This window comes from Geospiza fortis, unplaced genomic scaffold (genome assembly GCF_000277835.1).
Source record: "Geospiza fortis unplaced genomic scaffold, GeoFor_1.0 scaffold382, whole genome shotgun sequence".
In the NCBI taxonomy this organism is placed as follows: domain Eukaryota; kingdom Metazoa; phylum Chordata; class Aves; order Passeriformes; family Thraupidae; genus Geospiza; species Geospiza fortis.
Genome location: NW_005054583.1, coordinates 207,350 through 229,995, shown reverse-complemented (window position 1 = coordinate 229,995; position 22,646 = coordinate 207,350). Strand labels below are relative to the sequence as shown.

At 39.4% G+C, this 22,646-nt stretch overlaps 1 protein-coding gene across 1 annotated transcript in view; it reads left to right on the top strand.

Moving 5' to 3' along the window:
• The window catches only part of FAM135B (family with sequence similarity 135 member B), a 193,706-nt gene that overhangs the window by 156,875 nt on the left and 14,185 nt on the right, over positions 1–22,646 (top strand). Inside the window, exons 8-12 of the mRNA XM_005429890.2 lie at positions 11,072–11,225; positions 13,894–13,943; positions 16,889–17,044; positions 19,094–19,167; positions 21,972–22,126. Of these exons, the coding sequence (XP_005429947.1) occupies positions 11,072–11,225; positions 13,894–13,943; positions 16,889–17,044; positions 19,094–19,167; positions 21,972–22,126 (589 nt within the window). The remainder of the gene's footprint in view (positions 1–11,071; positions 11,226–13,893; positions 13,944–16,888; positions 17,045–19,093; positions 19,168–21,971; positions 22,127–22,646) is intronic.

Here is a 22,646-nt window from a genome sequence, read left to right as displayed (position 1 = left end):
TGAACTGTAAAATCAATTATTCCTGTAGCTCTTGTCCTACGTGAACAGAGATCCAAGCCTGAAGTCACTTTCTCTCTGGCAGTGACTGTCAGCACATAATAGAGCCTGGCATTTCTAAATAGGAAGCTGCAGTCCTCATTGTTGTTTTTATTACATAAAAAGCATGTCAGAGTGACCATTTGCTTCGTGGCTGTGCTTCAGAAAGCAACACAGAGCCAAGTAGTTTGGTACATGCAGTTCGATAGAAGTTCACTGGGTTTAATAGTGTATTCTGCCAAACAATACGAGAGAAATGGCACCTGCAAGAGAACTGAATTTAATTTGTTTGTGAGGTCCACACTGGCCTGCATGCATTGGCAAAGTGTTTTCAGCCAGCTCTTGTATCAGCTGTGGCCATTCTCTCCTGTAAGGACAAGATGAGACCTTCCCCTCCCTGCACACCTCTCCACTTCCATCTCAGGCCCCTTCAGCTCCTAATTTTTCTTAAGAGGATTTCCAAGCTCACACTAGACCCAAAAATTCATGCTCTGGGGCTGATTGTCAGCTTCTTGGAGTCAGCAATTACTGCTGAGTGAAGAACCCAAATCGTGATGTCTGAAACATTTCTCCTCTCTGAGGAAAGAAGATACTTATTCTAATTCAGGATGCTCCACAATTTTTTGTCCCCAGTTCAAAACTATATGAATGAAGGGTTTGGGGGTTTTTTTGTTTGGTTTTTGTTTGTTTGTTTGTTTGTTTGTTTTGGTTTTTTTGTTTGTTTGTTTGGGGTTTTTTTGTTTGTTGGTTTGGTTTGGTTTTTTTTTTTTTAAATAAGCACTGCTGTGGAACTTCTCCGCACAACTCTGAATTGTCTGCCTCTGAGCTTCTAGTTTAATTTTCTTCATACGCAGTCCTTTCCTTTCATACACAGTCCTTTCCTTTCATACACAGTGGAAAGCAAGGAGAATTTCTAGGGAATTGTGCATTATAAAAATGTTGAAGAGGGACTTTTTGCAAGGGTGTGAAGTGATAGGACAAGGGAGGTTTTAAGGTTGGATTTGGGTAGATTTTGGTAATGGATTTTAAGGGTAGATTTGTGTTGGATAATTGGAAGAAATTAATTCCTGTGAGAGTGGTGAGGCACTGGAAGAAGTTGCTGGGAGAAGCTCTGGGTGTCTCAGTCCTGGAAGTGTTCAAGGCCAGGTTGGTTGAGGCTCTGAGCAGCCTGGGATCGTGGAAGGTGTCCCTGCCCCTGGCAGGGGTTTGGAACTGGGTGACCTTTAAGGTCCCTTCCAACCCAAACCATTCTAGGATTCTGTAACAACAACATTTGAAGTGGAGGGAATGAACTGTGCTCCAAAAATGCCTGTGTCTCTCTCTGTGCTGTGAAGGGAGTCCAGGATGATGAGCTAAGCTGGATATGTTTATGGTCTAAATACAAAAGTTTTCCTAGGTACTAATCTCACCACTCCTATGCAAGCAAACTGTGACATGTATTAGAGCTTTGGCCATTAACCCCTATGCAATGTAAACATTTGCAAATAAAGCCAATAATAATCTATAAAATCCTTGGGAAAATAATTTATTTAATAACTTAGCTCTTTATTCATATACTTAATATCAGGCAGTATATAGCACTGATATAAAAGGAAATACCCTGCCAGCTGCTAACCTGTATAATTACACAGCAAAAAGCCATCTCCACCCCAGCCAGAGCCACAGCTGAGCACATCCTTCCCTGTTGCCAGGCATGCAAGTTGAATCAAAACCTTTTTGACATTTTCTGATGTCCTGAATGCCAATTGTAATGACACAATTGTGTTAATATCACTGAACAGGGTCTCCATTTCCACGTGTGTGTGTTTGTACATACAGGTGGGAGAGACAAAGATGTTAACAAGTATTCTTTTAAAAAATTACTGGTTTTTGCTGCTGCCTGCAGGGATGAGTAATAACAAGGCAGCTCTTCAGCTAAGGGGTCCTTGTTTGATCACAGAAACAGGAGTGGATTTGCTTTCCTTATCTGTGAGTAGGCAGCATGGACTCTAATCAGAAAGGACAATGTATTAAGGCCCTTTTTGATGTCTCCACTGCGTTATTTTTTGTTAGGAGATCAGAATTTGCTCCATGAGTGTGTATGTATTAATAAATATTTAATTTAAAATTACATATAAAGACCGGTTTTGGATAGCAAAATAGATGGAAAGATATTTATATAAATATTTGTACCTAATCTGTCCCCCTTTTTCATAAACAGTTATTTTTTAATATTTTGGGGTGTTTTCCCCATAAAATTTTAACTATTCAGTGTTGCTCTATCATCTCTCAGAATATCACAGTGTGCTTTGTGAATGGTCCCTACACAGACTCTTAGTAATAACAATATGAAGATATGAACTAACATGTAATTTTCAGACACAGATGTAACAGAGGGAAATAAAAGCAGACCCAAAGGGTTGTAGTGGATAGAGTAATGTGGAAAATAGTACAGATAAGAAGATTTTTAGAAAGCTGAGAAAACAGGCCTTAGAAAGAACAGAGAACTGGCTGCAGCTGCAAAGTCTGAAAGTAGAAAAAGTTACAATGGTATAGAAAGCAAGGACATTAAACAATAGCTTGAGTTTTAGGCATGGCTAAGATAGACCTTAAGACTGCAGGAAAATATGATTAGCAAGATAGTAGAAGGTTTTAAGTTTAATAATGGTGTATTGTGTATTGTTAATAGAAGGCAGACAAGCAAGCATTGTGTGAAGCAGGTGTATGTGTACTTTTAATAATTGGCTAGAACAACTGTCTGTAAGCTTTATCAATATGCTATTGGATAGAAAGTTTTTAAAATGTTCTGTAACAAAGAAATCTTTGGCTGCTGCTGGCTGTACGTGAGCTTTGCCATCTTTCTATTGTCTCAATCATGCAATGAGGCTGATGTTGCAATAAAAGCTCAAGGAATGTACCCCAGCAGTGCCATCCTGTTCATGAAAACAGCTCCCCAACACAGGGTGACATCAGGCTGGCAGTGTAAATAGTGAGATTCTGCAGGGCTCCATCCTTTTCCCAATTCACCTCAACATCACTAGCAACTTGGATGCAGAACTTGAAGAAATACTAAGTAAATTTGTCTATGACACTAAACTGGGAAGAGCTGTTGAGTCCTTTGAGGGCAGGGAGGCTCTGCAGAGAGATCTCAACAAATCAGAGAAATGGGCAATCACCCACAGTATGGAGATTAACAAGGGCAAGTATTGGATCCTGCATGTGGGATGGGGAACCTGGGTGTACAGACTGGGGAATGAGGCTGGAAAGCAGCTGTGGGACAGGATCTGGGGGTCCTGGTCAGTGGAAAGTTGGAGTCAGCAGAGCCCTGGCAGCCAGGAGGGACAGCCCTGTCCTGGGGGTGTCAGGCAGAGCATCACCAGCCTGGCAAGGGAGGGATTGTCCCACTCTGCTCTGCACTGGGGCAGCCTCTCCTCCAGTGCTGGGGGCAGTTTTGGGTGCCACAACATAAGAAAGATATGAAGGTATTTCAGAGTATCCAAAGAAAGGTTATGAAAATTGTGAAAGGCTATGAAGAGTGAAGGATCTAGAGGGGAAGACATATGAGAAGCAGTTGAGGACAAGGAATTGGATTCAATAATCCTAATGGATCCCTTCCAAATCAGGAGATTCTATGATTCTATGATACATGATTCATACAACTTTTCTTGTGCCAGATGATTCAGTGCTCATCTTAGAAGAAGGATGCCTTGGGTCAGACACTGCTCTGACTTTCATGAGACATTTTCCCCAGAGCTTAATTTACTGCTAAAGCAATGTTTTTGCAGCTTTAATTTTCTCTGTGGTGATGTATAACCCTAGAGATTGGGTGGAGGAAAAGGATTTTCCCCCTTCATATTTATCATAATCAGAATTGTTCAAGAACTTCTATAGAATACCTTATAAGTGCTTTTACATGAAGAGCCATTGTGACTGTAGACACTTCTGATGATATGTAGGATGTAACAGCCTCCAGTCACTAAGTTCAGTTTTTAAAGTGAGTGGGAAACAGACTTCAAATAATTGCATAGAAGCTAAAAAATTGTGAAACGCCCCCTAATAGAAAAATCTGGGGAAAAACCCACAAGAAACCAAAACATCTGCGCATGAACAAAAGTATTTTGGGTTTTTTTTTTTTTGACCTTTAAATTCGAAAATATATGGCTATATAAACTTTTTCTTGATGAAAGAAAAAAGAAGCCAGAAATTTTATTTTAAATGAGAAATCATTATGAGACATTTGGAACATTGTCAGTGTTTTTTCTCCTAGAAGAACTTAAAGGGAAATCAGTGCAATCTGTGAAACACTTTTGTATTACTAGAATGATATTTTTAGATGGTAATTTTCCTAAAAATACTTTCCTGGCCACTCCTTCTTCCTTGGCCAATTGCAAGTAATAAACCTACAGCCTCCATTTAGAACAGTGACTTAGAGTCACTGACACAAATGAGACAAATTAGAACTGACCAGGAGAATTCTCTATCTGTTCAGAGAATGCTCTTTTTTGAGCTTGATGGCTCCTATTTTTTAAGGGTCTCAAGTCAAATACTTTCCAACTGCTAATTTTGTACAAGATGTAAATTATCTCTGAACCTGTCACTAAATCTGACTGCAATGTCAAATACTTTTTCTACTGTGTTATTATCCCAGGGGTTTAACAAAGTGGCTCTAATTTTTAGAGGTAATATAAATGTCAAATTGTATTTATGAAATACCCGCCTACATTTTCTTACATAACAGATTTAGTGAGAGGCACAACATAAATAGTTCCATATATTGTCACTGCCTTTCTAATTATTGCCCGTTATTGAAGCTTTGGATTAGTGTAATTAGTGTAACTGAAATAGAATTTAAATATAACATAATGATTTTACTTTTATTTCAGAGCTTTGGATAATGAACCAACATATCAAATGCAGACTAATAAATCAATATACAAAAAGCAGTTTATTAAGTTGATAGAATATGCACATCCTAGTCCAATATTTCTCTTTATCTTAAATGTTTGGTCCTCAATTTTATTTTTTAATGGAAAATATTAATTTTCTCAGTTTTCCATAGCTGTTCCTCCCATAAGCATGCTGTCTTCCTGTCGATGGATATTAGAGGAAAGAGATTTACAGGAGCTGGCTTATGTGGGTGTCACCCCACCCTCAACAATGTTCTGTGTTCACATATCTTCTGTTGTCAGACAAAAAACAGAAATGCATTGTTTTTCTGCCAAATAGGACCAAGATTTGGGTCCCATGCTTGTTATATGTAGTGTCTGGTTGCTCTGTTCAATAAAAACATTTAAAATTCCGAAACCAGGCTGAAAAGAAACAATGTCACCACAGAATGGCATCCACAATCTGGCCTCTGTGGGCTTCCACGTCTTTAAACTATGGTTTTTTTTTAGATTTGCCAATAATTTTTCCATGCCTGGCACACGGATGTAAAAGATGTTTGTATTGATGAATGAATTAATGAGGGGGAGTTGTTTGTGTTTGGCAGTTTTCCATAGCTGAATGGAGGTGTAAATATACATATACACACATGCAGAATCCTTAGGGGTGGAAAAGACCTTTAAGATTATCAGATGTCAACTCAGCACCACCATCATTTATACCATTAAACCACATCCTCAAATGCCACATCCAAGGCATTTTTTAACACTTACAGGGATAATGATTCCACCACTTTCCTGGGCAACATGTCCCTATGCCTGATAGCCCTTTTAGTGAAGAAATCTTTTTTAATATCCAATCTAAAACTCTACAATATCTTTATGTGTATACGTATGGGTTTCTTTCTTTATATACCATTAATATTTATGAAAATATTCTTAGTCAATCCAAATGCAGAATTTTTCCTTGCTGTTGGTGGTGGTTGGTTGTGGTTTTCCACATGAAATATCATCATCAAAAGTTTTTTATTTTCAATCATCTAGATTCTTTTTTTCTCTTTGAATTGCATGTAATTTCTGTCATAACAATGGCTCAAAAGACATTCTTTTCCTCTTCCATGAATTCTCTGATCATTCATTTTAATGTATTTTTCATTATAACCTCTTTAGGACAAAAGTAGTTTCTGATATGCAACCAGTTTCAGAAAATGGAATAAAAAACTTGTCCTTTTTCCACCATTGCTCAAGCACTTTCACAAATGAAGTGGAAGCACTAAAGTTTTAGCTATAGTTTTAGCAAGTCATAACTATAATTTAATTTCCAAAGACCAAATAACTGGAAATCTCTTAACTTAGAAAACAGCATCCAAAGTAGAGAGTAAAGCCTTGGTCCTTAAGTTTGAAATCAGAATAAAATTTCATATTAGATAATAAAAATGGTCTTGCAAACAAATGGGCAGATTCAGAAACTACATTTATCTTGGGGTGCTGAGATTTGTCCCTCAGTTTCAAGCAGTTCTGTAAATCTTTCCCAGAAGCAGCAAAGGTAGGGTAGCTTTCTCTGCTACTGGAAATCATTGGAGACTGCAAAACTTGTCTGTTTGATCTGGAATGGCTTTTTAGTACATTAAAATTCTTGACAAGCAATTTGAATCTGAATTGTGAAATGTGTTGAGTTAGATTAAACATAAAGGGTCTCATTTACCAACTGTTAGTGCTATTGTTGAACGTTGCTATGTAGTTAACATAGCTCATGGAATTGCTTTAATACAAAACAAATACAAGCTACTTAATGTACATTACAAAGCATAAAATTCTGTTGGTGCCTTTTGGTATTAGATAGACATAGTGCACAGGTAGTGAATATCTGCAAATTGTGCTCTGCATTTGAATAATGAATTGACATGAACCTTATTTGATGAAGGTGTTTGCTTTTTGCAAGTAATTTTCCTTTCTTTTATTATAAAGGAAAAGTACATTTATAAAGCAATAAAGTCTAATTATAGGAGGAATCTGTTGAGTGATAAGAGCATTGCACAGGGAACGTATTCATTTGAAAGGCTGATTTACTTAAATGTATTCAACAGGGATATTGCAAAAATGCTTAGTTTGTTTGGGTTTGTTGATATTGAAGGCTATTTTACTTGGCTGGGTAAATCTAGCAGAAAACCAGCTTAGAGGATAGATGGGCAAGGGTCAGTGATTGTCCAGTGTTGGGGTCCAGCTTTGCACATCATGATCAAAGTGAACTGAAGCCTTTACATTTCCAAAACACTAGGCAGTAGTTTTTATCTCACTTTTTCTAGGTTTTTCTTTATGTGATCATCTAGTATGAGGTCTCCCTACCCTTGGCTGGGGCTTTGGAACTAAATGATCTTTAAGGTCCCTACCAATCCAAACCATTCTATGACTCTGTGATTGATGATGATCACAGTAAAAATGGAAATGGAGAAATTAGACATATATACTGTGGATTCTTCATGAGAAAAGATTTTCAGAGCTCTTTAGCTGGAGAGTGTTTATGACCTTTGGAAGAAGTTGCAGGAAACTCAGGAGGACTACAAGGGTGTTGTAAGGTTACGCGGGGAGAAAATTAGAATAGCCAAAACTCAGGGAGAACTTAATTTGGCTACTGCCTAAAAGATACAAAAATACAAAATATTTGTATAAATACATTCAGAACAAAAGGAGGGCTAAAGAGAATTTTTGATCTATTTTGCCCTAATGATGTTGGCACAATGGAAAAAATCATTTTGTGTCAGTACTATTGACTTCTGTGTTGTCATCCATCTTTGCTATCAGAGTACCTTTAGGTCTTAAGTCTTGAAGTGAAATTTGTCAGGAATTCATGTCCTCCCAAAATTTTCAGAAATGGAAAAGGGCAAAAGCCAGTGATGCAGTCTACCAATACAGACAGAGAGGGCCTTGGAAAAGGAAATCAGTGCAGATGCATTTTACAAACAGCACAGAAGAATCTGTCTTCCTACAAATTAATGAGATTAAAATAACAGTAGGCCAAAGGAATTAGTTCAAAAGGTCGTGAGAATCTCTACAAAGGAAACCAACATGTACTTTTACAATGGATATTACAAGCCCAGAGCAGCCATCAGGCTTTGAAGATCTCAGGTGAAATTTTCAGCTTCAGTGTTATTTTTGGTTTCATGAGAAATTTGCCATAACCAGAAGTAAACCAATATTTGTCATCCTGAGACAAGAAAGCTGGAAAGCTGAGAACTTTGTAGCTGTTTACTGGGTCATAGCCACTGTTGTTCCTGAGAGCTGTTTTTTTTCCCTTAGAACAGCACGTGACATATTTGTTACCAAACTTGATTGTTTACAACACTTGATTAATGTTGTAGTCTGAATCCATGTTTCAAACTATTGGCAAGGAAATAGGGAATCACCTGAATAAATGCACAGAAGAGGCAATTATAATAGCAAATGTGAAAGGTCTGCAATCTTTAGACCATCCTAAAAGAAGATATTTCTTGACATTTCTCAGCTTACTGAACAGTGATGGATAAGCTGATTTAGCTCCAGCAGTTTATAATGGCATCATCTGATAGATGCCTGCCCTCTGGGGTCTCTGCAGATGAAGATGCACAGACCTTTGTTCACATTAGTTTAAACTGTCCCTGAGGTGGGTTTAATAATCTCTGTAATGTCCTGCTCTGTATCCTGTACGTGTGTGACAACTTTGAGAAGAAGCAGAAGCAATCCTGTGAGAGCAGTAATATCTTTAAGTCACTGAAGAACCAGAAATTTGGAGCTTGTCACCTTTTTTTCTGTCACACTCACTTTCCACCTCGACAAAAAGATTTTTGAAATTAGGATGGATGTTCCCATTAAGCAACAGGGTTTCAAAGCCAGTTGCCATTTAATAGAATTTAATCAAAATGCTTAATGATATGTCCTCTTACTCATGCACAGCCCAGTCTGGTCTGTGCAGAGCAGTTCCTCTCATGCAATGGCATTCTGAAAGCACAGCACCTTTGTTTGGCACAGACACCCTTCCCAGGGAGCTGAGACAGGAAGAGAAAAGAGAGCTTGGAGCAATCCTTTCAGCTGTCTATTCACACAGGATACCATCCACATCTTACAGTAATTTGAAGAAAGTTTATATTGCAATGGAGAGAAATGCTGGAGAAAAATTGACTTGCCTGTTGTGGTTGTATTCAGTGCTCCTAATTCTTTGCCTTTTAGAACATGCGGTCAATTGTCCAGTGTAAATCAGCTGAGGACAAATTTGAAAAAGCACCATGAGATAGGAAGACAAATGCTAAGGAATTCAAAACTGGACTAATTGAGTAATATTTTAAACATTAATTCATGCACGTCTTAAGCCCACCTGCAGGTGCATTTTTCTATTACTTTTTATATTTAAGACTATAGTCTATTCCAAAGAATGGCTGAAAATAGACCTATTAAAGTGTAGTCATGCACAACACTACGTCACAGCATTCACATAAACTATGAAATTAACTCACTTTCTTCCTTCTTCTCAGCAGTGTAGCATTTAAATGCCAGGCTAATTTTTGGCTAAAAAAATCAGCAGTGGATAATAAAGGAGGGCATATTTTCATGACATTGTGCCATTGTACACCAATCCACTTCCATTTTTCTGTTGTTTTGAGCAGCATTTCTTTCTGCTCCCTTTTTTGTTTTGGCCATGGTGAGAGTAAAAAGTATCCATGCTGAGGCTGGAGATTTTGAAACCTTTGAAGAACAGCCAACTCCGTCAATTATCATCAACTGTTTCTCTGCAGGTCTAGAGAGCAGTTCTCTTTGTGCCTACCACAGAATTCTAGTTAACTCCTCGAAGATTGGCGTGAGAAACTGCAGGAAGCATCCTGGCTCAGGCCAAGATTTGTGAAATACAGGTTTCAGGGAAGTCAAAGGGAGAAAAATACAGGAGATGTGCCGGCATGTTGTTCTTCTCTGTTGCTCCTGGAGACATGCAGATTTTGGGACTGTCCAAAAAGGCAGTCAGCACCTGGCTGGCCTGTAGGAATGTATTCTTACCTCAGCAGTGATAAGCAGTGGACTAAGTTGCAAATTGTCCATGTTTCCCAAACCCAGGGATTAATAAATAGTTTTGCTTTAAACCTAAGCAGTTCAAATCTCAAATATCATTAATTTATACAACCATCTTTTGACAGAAGTGAAAACTTCTGATTTATGGTGCCCTAATGAAAACTCAGCTTACATTCTAAGTCTAAAAGTGTTGTATGGGAAATATTTGTGGTAAACATGCTGTGATCTGTCTTGTTCCATTCTCCCACAAGAGCTACACTAACACAGACATTGATCCTGTTGTACAGAGTGGCTCATACTTGTTGATGGGATAGCAATGCCACCTGCATTTGTTCACTAATACAGATTACAAAGCACACCATGCTACCATCAAGCTGTAACCTTTGCAGGAGGCAATAAGGAGGGAAAAGGAAAGTGAATGTAGGGATCTTTATAGCTCTTTCCACTCCTCCTCCTCCAGCAGAGAGGGTGTATTTCACACAGGACTCTCTGTGTTGTGGGGAGAGACATTGGCTCCACAGTGGGACATGTGGGAGGACAGAGGTTGATTTCTCTGTTACATTCTTTGGTCTGAGGGTCTTCTCATATGACAGCCTTGCTGAGACCTGATAGTTTTGTTATGGTTTGAGCAAAATGAACGTGTCGAATGAGACACTCTTGGATTACACATCTTGCTAGCTGGGTGGCTGGGAGGTTGGGATGGTTAAAATCTCTCTTTGGTGCCATCTGCTTGATTAGAATTGAAGAATCATGGAATGGCTTGGGTTGGAAGGGACCTGAAATACCATCTAGTTCAAATCCCCTGTCATGGGCAGAGACACCTTCCACTAGACCAGGTTACTCCAAATCCCATCCAGCCTGGCACTGAACAGGTCCAGGGATGGGGCAGCCACAGCTTCTCTGGAAAACCTGTGCCAGGGCCTCACGACCCTCATAGTGAAGAATTTTGTTCCTAATCTCCTGTCTAAACCGTCACTATTTTAGTTTAAATCCATTACCCCTTGTCCTATCACTATATACCTTTGTAAAAAGAGATGAATGACTGTCCCCAACTGGGTTTTTGTGGAAACCTGTCACAGAAATGGAGACCATGAATTTTAATTTCTCTACTTTATTTTCTTGATGCTTTTGTTGTACAGGGCAGCTTTTATGTCCCATCTGAAAATTGTATGCAGCATGCATACAAGTGGCATAAGGATCTCTGCCTCCTGCTCCTGAATGCTCAAAGGGGTCTTCACTCATACTACACCCTCATAATGAATGAGATTCCTGATTTACCACAGCTGAAGTTGGGTAAGTGAAAATTCATTTAAAATCACTGAAAATTTTACAGTGCTGCAATTCTAAACACACATATTTTAGTACCAAAATTCTTGCTCTGTTCAGAGACTTTAAGGGATTTTCATCTATGTTTTCTGATTAGTGTTTACTTTTGCTGTTAAAGATGACTGACTCCTCAAATGATGTATATCCTTTCATAGGATGTGGCCTGATGTGTAGATGAATAAAATATTTTGATACAGTTCAGAATTTCTGCCTTTTGGTGAGTTTTGGCCTCAGCTGCATTTTTAAAATTGTAACTTCTAGTTCTGCATGGTCATGAAATCTTGGGAAGACTCTTAACATATTTTTTTCTCTTGAGAAAACTTTTTTTTTAATAATTGAAAAGAAAAACCTGAAAGGTTATACAAGTGGATTTAAGTTACACTCCCTTCTTTGTAACTCTCAAGATATTCCTCCACTGTCAATTACCACTTGCTCTTCAAAATTATTCTGATTTTCTCCTTAATTCAATTGTTTAATATATTTTCTGGTTTTTTGGCAGAAGGTTTTTTGGCTGGTCAGGCCTGTTAGGTCTAATGTGCAAGTGCTGGCTGGCTGGATTTACAGGATGAAGTTCTGGAATTTGTGTTTAGTCATCTTTGTTACGATAGCGTGAGGTCCTATGAAAATGAAACTCAGTATCTCATTCAAATCCTGCTGTCTCACCTGTTTCTTTGAATTCAATGAATGTGCCTCATAATTTCACATCTGTGTTTTTGTATTTCTGTGCTGTGCAGGTTTTGAAGTTATGAGTTTTGTTACATTGCAGAGATATTTAGATTAGGAGGGTCGATGGCATTGGCCAGCAGGTTTTAAATGGGAGTAAAATTTTCCAGTATAATCCTTATAAATAAGAACTATCAAACACAATGCACTATGCTTTACACACTTGTGGACTTGATTGATCCTATTTTCCACTTCATCTCTTGTCCCTCAACATATATTTCCCTTCCAGACCATCTAAAGTCATAGGTAGCAACAGTGTGTTATTCAATCCAACAACAAGAGAAAAAAAAAACCAAAAGAAAACCGAAACAAAACACCATTTTAATTTGCAGCTTATGAGCTCTCAGACAGAACACAAGCAACAAAACTGCTTCAAAACAAAACAAAACTGAATCTTGGTTATAGGTATAGATAACAGAGGATTTGTGCTTCACCCAGACAGGGTTATATGCTGTGAGATGGCAGAGCTCTGCATGGATGAGTGACCACAACTCCATGATCACGCAGAGCACATGCTTATGTTCTAAACACCTTTTTCCTGGTTTTGAAGTGAATCCTGGTACTGAAGCAGGCACTTCATTTGCAAATGTACTTCTTGTAACGCATGAAAATTTGCAAAATGCAAATACCCTTTTTAGCTTCTTGAGCAGAGTGTTATCTGCATCATTTTATTCAGTCTGAAAATTTACTAAAGATTTGGTTTTATGGCTGATCTTCTGACACCTGCCGCACAAGTCAGTAAAATTATGGGGTGTAAGATTCATGCAGTAAGATGAATATAAATCAAATTTTTATATCTGTCTCCTTACATTCACTGGGGTGAAACACACCCAATTAAAAATATGTCATCTGACACAGGTAGTGCTTTCTAATTTGGGATGGCACCTTGTTTTTGCTATATTTCTCCACTGAGCAGGGGAAGAATATAAATGGTTCATCCAGTTGTAACATCTATATTGGTCATAATAATCTCATAGGTTTTTACAGAAGGTTAAGATAAATCCAAGAATATAAATCTCTGCATGTTTTCTTAATTATTTTTTCCCTAGCCTCCTGAGTAGTATATGTAAAAAGAAAGTAGCTTACTTTAGACATTAAAAGTGGGAATGGTTATTTTCCAAATTTTACCAGCTCAGATTGAGTCTTTTCAAGGCAGAACTCATCTTGGTTTGTCCTTTCCCATTTATCAGTGCTATCTGAGAAGAGACATTTGGGAATTGAGGAGGGCATTGGTCTGTGAGTTGTTTTGCTTTGTTCCTGCTTTGTTTCTTTACGGACACCATTAGAAAGTTCCGCATTGCAAAATGAAGCTGCTGAAGCTGGAGAATTGATTGATGTCCTCCTTTTCCTGATAGACTGTGGTGCATTTAAAGCAGAGTGTCCCTGTGCTGGATTCTCTCAGGATTAAATCAAAACACTGCTGCTTGCAGTGGTGAGGTAATTCCAGCTTCACAAGGCAGTACAGAATACCCAATATTTTACTATTGGGTATCTCTGTACTGGTCAGGAATTTGATGTTGATACACAGCCCTCTGTAGCACACCAGGGACAAGCATTCCTTGCTCATCATTTGTTCGGACTCTCTATTCAGTTCTACAGTTGGCCATAAATACCAAAGGCTAAAAATCAAACTTCTAGTACAAGAGAGTCAACAAAGAATCAAATTCTGTTCTCTTTGTCACCAAAACACTAACATTTTCTACTGATTTAGTGGTCCAGATTGCACAAGCAGAAGTTGCACCTGCAGGAGTACAAAGTGGGTTGTGGAGTGCCCACACCCAAACAGAAACTTGTCTGTTGGGAAGAATACCAAATGGCTGACTTCTCTCATGAATAAACAGCAGAGAATTAATATTTCACATCCACTGTTCTCAAATCTGATGTCTTGCTTTGTGGTTTTTTTTTCCCGCAGAGGAGCTATCTGTGGAAGAGACAGTATCCCAGCTTTGTATGGAGCTGCAGGTATTTCCTTCATCAGAGCCTGCCCATAGGTTTTTCAAGTCCATTTTTCAAGTGCACTGAGACAGCCCAGTAATACATCAGAGCAGGAAAAAAGGGAATTTGGTGCCATCGGAAAGTTTGTTTACTGTTTCTCTTCCACCAACTACTTTGCATAACTTTGATTAGTTGCTTATAAGGTGTTCCTGTCGCTGTTAACAAGCCACCAACTGGATTATTCTAGCATGCTTCAGTGAGCCTACCCTGAGTATCAGTATGATAAAAAAAATTATTTGGGGTATGTTGCAATTATAGCTTTGCTGCTGACAGGAGAAAAAGTACTTTGGCAGGTTGTTCAACCATATATTTTCAAATAAAGATACCTAAATGTATTTGGAGGATCATGGGAACAAAAAAGTGATTTTGGCACAGAAGTGACTGAACTACACTCTTGAACTTGCTCCTGCCAAGTTTATTTCAACTGAGAAAAAGACAAGTCATCAAGAGTGCCAGAAAGAAATGCAAGTGCCAGCTGATCACTGGAAAAATCAGAGCTTTCATATATTATATTTATCATAGGATCATAGAATCATTAGGTTTGGAAAAGACCTCCAAGATCATCAAGTCCATCCTTTGACCCAATATCACCATGACCAGTAAACCGTATCAATAATGTGCCACCTGCTCATTTTTTGAAAAATTCCAGGGTTCCAAAGTAGTGATTCCACCACTTCCCTGGGGAAGTGAATTTGATAACAATTAATAGAGGGAAGATGAGTCTAAACCAAATGAGAAGTCCATTTACATTCCTGTTACAAATTATGACCTAAGGTTTGTCAGCCATGGTTTTAAAACTGTTTCAAATGACAAATTTATTAGTTTTAAGTCCTGACTTGGATACTTTGAAGGAAATCTGATTTCACATAAAACTGATTTAGAGAAGCATAACTTACTGCCTCATCTCTACTAGACTTAGAAGTTGTAACGGTATAGGACAGACAACACAGTCTAGAGTCTCCTTTGCACTACTTTTCAGTGCAGTAAGACACTCACAATTAGAAATACTCCATCACAAGAGGGACCCTCATGAATCTTCATGGGCTGGAGGGACTACAGAGTACTCAGGACTTCCTTGGACAAAGATGCACCAATGGTCAAAACATTGGAATATCAGCCAAGCAATCAATCCTTAATTTCTTTCCTTCTGACACCTCCCCACTCTTTGCCCCTAGAGCCTTCCTTCCTCCCTTCCTCCCTTCCTTCCTTCCTTCCTTCCTTCCTTCCTCCCTTCCACCACTTCCGCCACTTCCTTCCACCACGTCCTTCCTCCCTCCCTCCCTGACAAACTCAAACATTTGACAACCAGTAAAGTGGACAAATAGCCATCGAACACCTATTCCTAAGATGACTTACATTAATAATGCATTTTGCTTGAAGACTGAGCTTTCAGTTTATGATGTAAGAAACATCTTACTGACTTAACAAATAAAAAATTAACATTGACATACAGCCTGTAAAATTGGATATCATAAATAAAGTAATACCTTGACTCTGCAAAGGGAAATGTTTGAGCAGGATCTTTTGTTTCCCAGTATCCCCCAGATCTTTTCCATACCAGAATGAGTCCTGGAGCTTGTGCCATTTTGGGACAAGTCATTAAAATGGGGAAGCATCCAAACTATATAAACACAGTGTCTGTTTTATCCACACACAATTTTTCTCTGCTGCTCTCACACACAGACAATTTGTTTTTAATCATGGCTTAGTTTGCAGTGTCACCAACCTGGAAACTACCTGCATAATAAAATGTGAAAAATAAGCAGGCTTTCAGCTAGAGTGCAGTCCTAACCAAAAAAAAAAAAAAAAAAAAAAAAAACCAAACTAAAAACCCAGTGAATAACATGGAGGTAAAATGCAATGTCTGTCTCTCATTAAAGAAATTAACAAGCTGACAAGTTAAGAGAGCTTGGTTTGTTCAGCCTGGAGAAGACTCCAGGGAGAGAATTTAACACCTTCTAGTACCTAAAAAGGCTACAGGAAAGCTGGAAAGGGATGTTTTACAAGGGTGTGTAGTGCTAGGACAAGTGGGCATGGTGTTAAACTGACAGAGGGCAGGTTCAGATTAGATATAAGGAAGAAATCCTTTCCTGTGAGGGTGGTGAGGCACAGGCACAGGTTGCCCAGAGAAGCTGTGGATGCCCCATCCATGGAAGTGTTAAAGGCCAGGCTGGATGGGGCTCTGAGCAACCTGGGATAGTGGAAGGTGTCTCTGCACATGGCAGGGATTTGGAAGAAGATCTTTAGCCTAACCTATTCTACGATTCTATGATTCTCTGATATTGTGAAATGAGGAAGTTTGGCACACAGAGATTTTGCTTTCCTGCAGTGCTTTAGCACAGAGCTGGAGGGCACACAGAGACCCAGCATGTTCTAGTGTGGGACATGGGCAACAGCACCCTCTGGAATGTCTGTTTGCATCATGTGTTGAGGACACAGTGTTTTGGTTTGAGGTTTCTTGTTTGGTTCCCCCTCAATAACCCATCTGTATTCTAATGTGACATGGCTGACAGGGCTCCTTTGCTAACAGAGTCTGGCCATGGTTTATTATTTCAGAGCATCCAGCACCATCTGGTGGATAATTTGGAACCCACAGTCTTTGGTTTTGTTTTTTTTCCCTAGTTACTACACCTGCAGTAAAGTATCTGCAAAAAAAAATTATCTGTTCCCACTTCTTGCTCTCTAACTGCGTAGCTGAGACCATTTGCACTAAAATATGTGATTTTAAAGAGAAAAAGAAAATGTCTCACCAGCTTTATTTGGGGTAAAATAACTGAAAATGGTAGCTTAGCAATAATATTCCTAAATCAAGAGAAATTTTTCTTGTTGTTCCTAAAAGGACTTAATCTGATGTACTAACTGATTCTTTTCCATAACATTCTTGATCTCACAATTTCTTTTCTGTCCTTCAGCTGCTGAGCAATCCAGAGAAGATAGCAGAGCAGATAAGCAAGGACCTTGCCTGGCTTTGCTCTCACCTCCTGGCCCTGTGGACCCAGTTCCTAGAGGTGGCCACGCTCCATCCAGAAGTCACAGCTTATCTGACTCAGGAACATCACATGCTAAGGGTAATCTTAAGAAGTTAAAAGCAAGTCCAGTAATGGTCACATCTTGATAAACATTAGAGATTTATTTGGATGTATATTTCCAATCCAATTCTGCCTCTGTGACTATTTACATGGCATGGGGTGAGCACAACAAGAGTTGAAGAGGAGGGGAAGAAGAGGTGAGGCCCAGGATTTGAAATTACAGATTTCAGTTTCTGGAATGAAGATGGTTGAGTTTGTGTGACCCAGGATCCTATACAAAATGAGTAACTTTGAACACCAGGATCAGACATAGAGCAGGAGGTGGGTGGGAAGTGATATACGTCGCCTTATATCCGTAAATTATAAACACTTGTTTTAAAAAACCCAGACAACACAGTGACAAATAAAAAAATGCAATTTCATCTCAACTGGTTTCACAAAACTACCAAAAGGAATATAGATTTGTTTTCTTCACTGTCATATATATAGCTATTTGCCTTTCTCACAATGAAGTGCACACAGCAAAATATTAATATTGTTGATGTTGAAATTGCTTCTTGTACTTGGTAATAAAGAAGGCACAAAACCACTTGTCATTTTAGCAAACATTGTCAGATCTTCTTATCTGATTAGTTCAGCAAGTGTTTTGTGTTCCATCAGGACATTCTTGGTTATTGACCAGACACCAGCTCAGCACATCACCTGAGCTGAACTCAAAGTCTGATCTAATCATTAGAGTAGGAACAGGGGAGGAAAGGGCAGGATTCACCTTGCATGCATGAGGAGTGTGCAGGGTAGGTATTCACACCTCAGCTTATGTTCTGCTCCTGTCGGTCAGTGGAGGTCAGAGTGACCAGAACAAGTCTCATCTGGGGCTCACAAAAATGGGGCATAAAATTCAGGAAGAGGTGGCTGAGTGCCTGATGCTGAAATTCCTCTGGTTAGTCTGTGAGGTCTCCCTTGACTCTGAGGGAACCTGGGTGGTTTTCAGTCAAATAACCCAACTTTGAGCGCTCCCAGCTCCAGCAAGGTGAATCTCAGCCTCTGGGTTGTTCCAGCTTTGACTGATGCCAGCTGTCTTCTTGACCTTTGTCAAATTACATAACTTTGCATGCTCTGGTTCCTCCTCATATAAACTGTAATTACACTTTTTCACCTCTGGAAAATGGTTTGAGAGCCCTAAATGAAAAGTCCTACTGTTAAGACACAGTCTTTTGGAAGGGATGCTCATCCTTTGTTTAGTAAGGCCGTTTGCTAAAGTACAGCTGGGATTTAGGGAAATGCTGAGATGCTCTGACATATGCTTTGCACTGCCATTTTCTGTCCCTGTAACAGAGGTCACTTTTACAATTATTATTAGGAATGTATGGGCTGCAGTTTAACAGCTCAGTACATTTGATTGCATATTATGCTTGATTCATTTAAACTCAAACCTTATTCCTGGGCAGATGACAGCACTGAATTTTTAATAGCTTATTTCACACTCTGTGCTCTGCCAGCCACTTCAGATCCATGGCTCTTTTGTAATTGATTGTCCAACACTGAACATATCTAATGTCCATGAAGGGATTTGAAGAGCTCTCAGTTTGTAACTATCATGACATAGGCAGGTATGTTTCTACTGTGACAGGGCTCATTCTCCTCTGGAGTGACATGTAAGACTGGCTTTGCTGTTGTGGTAGTTTGAGAGTCACTGTGGATCTTCCCATAGAAGAGATGATAAATAATGAATTTTTCTAATTTAATAAATCACTACTCTACTGCTTTTGCACAGTGGGAAAGGAATAAATCTTCCCAACTTTAACGATACAGGGGAAAATGGTAAATTTGACAGCTTTAAGAAAAGTAGTTAGAAGATACAGATAACCAAACTTTGATTTATTGTCAAGGGAGTCTTACCCCGCAGCAAAATATGCTACAATAACAGCTGCTTTGTGCTGGGCTGGGAAAACAAAGCAGAATTGAACTCTTTTTTAATGTCAGCACTAATGAATCTGGTTCTGGTAGTCAGTGCTGTGTTCTCAGACTGATGGCACTTGTCACCTTTCAGCAGATCTTAGGTTTAATTTGTGCATCTCTCTCTCTCAGGTGAGAAGATTCTCAGAAGCTTTCTTCTACACTGAGCACCAGAAACCTGCTGTGCTCATGTTCCAGGAAGGCCTGTAAGTAACCCATTAACACTCCCCTATCTCTGGAATTACTAAAAATTTACTTTAAAATATTTTGCAGTCAAGAACAAGATCTTTTTCTATAGGGTATGAAGGAATTTGGTTTAAGAGAGGTTATTGGCTCTGTTTTAGCTCCATATTGTAAACCTTTTGAAATGAGTTTCAAAAGTGACTGATCAGGCTGTCCCCAGAAATAATTAATTTCAAGCTACATAGATATATATATATTCTTCAATTAACTTCCTAAATCAAATGCACTAGATCCAGCACCGGTGCTGTTAGTGGGAAATACCTGTTGAAAAGCAACAAATCTTAACATTTACAAATTTGCTTTTTACCATCCCTAAACCATTCCAAGGTAAGTATTTCTTTCTGCTGGACAATTTCTGCTTGTAACCAAATTGTGAAGTGTGAGAAACCAGTCTTAAAGTTATGCCAGGGCAAATCCTGCCCTTGGTTTTAGCCCATGAACCCAACTGGACGACTTGGATGACACTCAAGACCTGACCCCTGAAGGCAGAGTTCAAAGAAGGATGCTCAGATTTGAATTTCTGAGTAATGAAGGTTATCCAGACTATTTGTCACCATGGGCAGACTGCAACATTACCAGTGTGAAACCCATCCTTTAGAAGGGGCTGAAAGGCCATGACATCAGGTCCTGTCACAATGATGATTTCTAAGTGAGACATTTGCCTCTGACCTAGTGCAGAGGAGAAAATTGCTTTTCTCAGAGCTGTCATTGGGGACATTAAGGCTGATTCACTGTTGATGGAAAGGGCCCTGGCTTCATTAGTGGATGGACCGTACAAGACTGCCTTGTCCTGCCAAATTAGAGCAGCACCATAGCTGCAGGGTCCCAGCTGTGTTCACTTGGTTGTCCCATGCCAGGATTTTAGGGAGCTGAGTACAAGGAAAACCCCATGTCAAGATCCTGGGGGGAGGACACACACACACACACTCATGGCCCTATTCAAACAAACATAATCCTGCACAGGGGAAACCCTAATTGCATGAAGTGCTTCAGTTTCTCCAGGCAGTCACAGGAGTAGCACATTTCCTACAGATAAATATAATGTTTTTCTCAGTGGTTATCAAGAAGGGTAAGAAAAAAAATATTAAAAAAAATATTAATTGGTCTGTGCAGAAATTTTTTTCTATACAGGCTGCATGGTAGAGCCAGGTTTTCTTCCTGAATATGCTAGATTATGTAGATGGAAAAACAGATTCTTGGCTTTCAGAGTATTATTGATATTGGGTGTGGTAGTAGAGATTATTGGTTGGGTTCATAAGGTCATCAACTCGGATCAGTGCTCAGTGTACCAGGTTCTGTACAAGCACATCAAACAGTACCTTCTTTCTCCCCATTTTATTTTCCTTCCTACCAGACAGGAGCTGTTTTTTGCCTCTCATGCTGTTGTGGGTTTGTGTGAAGCTGTGCACATCTGTACCTGACAGCATTTGACTGCTTAGGCAGAAGAGGACACACCATTCCCAGTAGGCTGAGTGTGGTACAGGGTAGAGGCCTCTAGGAGGTCACATACCCTCAGATTTTACAGACAAAAATATTTCTCCTTGCTCACTTTAATATCAGTTATTCATCTTCTTCCCAAGGGTAGGAAATAATCAGACAAGGGATAGTGGCTTTAAGATGAAGAACAGATTTGCTTTCAGCTGGCCATCAATGAAAATCTTTTTTGCCTTACTCTCTGTATTTCATGTTTTCCACATTTTTGAGACAGATATTTAAATAGGAACGCCCATCAGAAATACAAATTATTGTATTGATTATAGCCCAACACATATTCATCTGCCAGTTTAGTGTCATATTCACTGAGGAGAGCCAGGTAGCATTTTGAATGGCCTAAATGATGGAAACAGATGGAAGGCTACAAAAAAGCCAGAGAGGGACTTTTTACAGGGACATGTAGCAATAGGACAAGGGGGAATGGCTTTTAACTGAAAGAGAGTAGATTTAAATCAGGTATTAGAAGTAAATTATTTACTGTAAAGTGATGGGGCACTGGAATTTTTTATTCAGAAACTTTGTGGCTGCCCCATCCCTGGAAGTGTTCAAAGCCAGCTTGAGCAAACTGGTCTGGTGGAAGGTGTCCCTACCCATCCAAGGGGGATAGAACTAAATAATCTTGAAGGTCCTTTCAACCCTAAACTGTTCTATGATTCTGTGACTCTGTCAAGAGACAGTGGCTGAGTAATTGCCTTAGCTCATCCAGATTAGTGCATGTGTGAGACAGCTCTCTGTGAGTGCTTTGAGGTCTGATATAAGTGAGAGAGAGGATTTGCCAGGCATCCTTCTTGGCTTTGTTCCTCCCTGTACTGCTCAACCAAATTTTGATTATTGCTTCCTGCATCTGGGTTTTGAAACCCTGACCACAGCCAGAGTGACAGACCTCATTTCCTGACCAGAAACCAGCTGAGGGATCCAGCCCCAGCCAGCAGCTGAGACCCTTGGGAGGACAGCAATGGGTTACGGCAGCTAACAAGAGCCTATGACAGTGGGATCTGGAATAATTTCAAAAACACAAGAGATTTTTCAGGAAGGGATTGAGCAAGATGTAAATATCTCTAACTGAGAGATGGAAACCTTCAAATTCTTGGTTATTGACCAAGATGGGGGTACCCCCCATCATGCAGTACTGCTTCCCTTTAAACGCATTGACTGGATCCTCAGCCTGCATATCTGGGCTTGCAGGACTTATGGAGAAACAGCACGGTAGAAATAGCACAGATTAGCTCAACAGCTACTCAAGCACTCAATTTGTTTTGTATTTTTCTGCCAGGATCCAGAGCCACGCACAGATTTCTACAGAAATTCGTAATTCGGATTATTTCACCAGCATGCCCCCGCTGCCGGCGGAATGCCTGGACATTGACGGGGACTGGAACACACTCCCAGTTATCTTTGAAGATAGGTACACAGACATGCCTTGCAAAGGTGAGTGAAACTCCACAGGGCACAGCTTCTTGAGACAGCTTGAGCTGTGGCAGGTCCTTCCCCAGCTCAGGATAAGTGATCTCACATCCCTAGGGCTTATGAACTCGGAAGAGAGTGTAAGCCCCTAAGTAATACAGCTGAATCTTAGTGTTTTCCCTAACAGCAGAGTATTTCCTTCACATTTTTAATCTTGAAATTAAGCTTTCCTTAAAAAAGAGCTGGAGGAAAAATCTAGAAAGAAAATCAGATCTTTTGGGTTTTTGCTATAGTACTAATTTAAAGAGAAAGCACTAGACTGATATCCCCACTATGACATCTAGTGGTAAGAAATCTCAGAACAAAGCCCCACAATTTCTGTGTAAAGCCTCACACCTCTGAAAGGCAGCATTGCCTTCCAAAAAATATTTTGCCCTTTGAGTACCCAAACCAAATTTTTAATTAAGAAATTTTTTAGTTCCAGAGTCATTTAGTAAAACCTCATAGCCTTACTACCTTTTTTCTTTTCACTCAACTTTAAAAT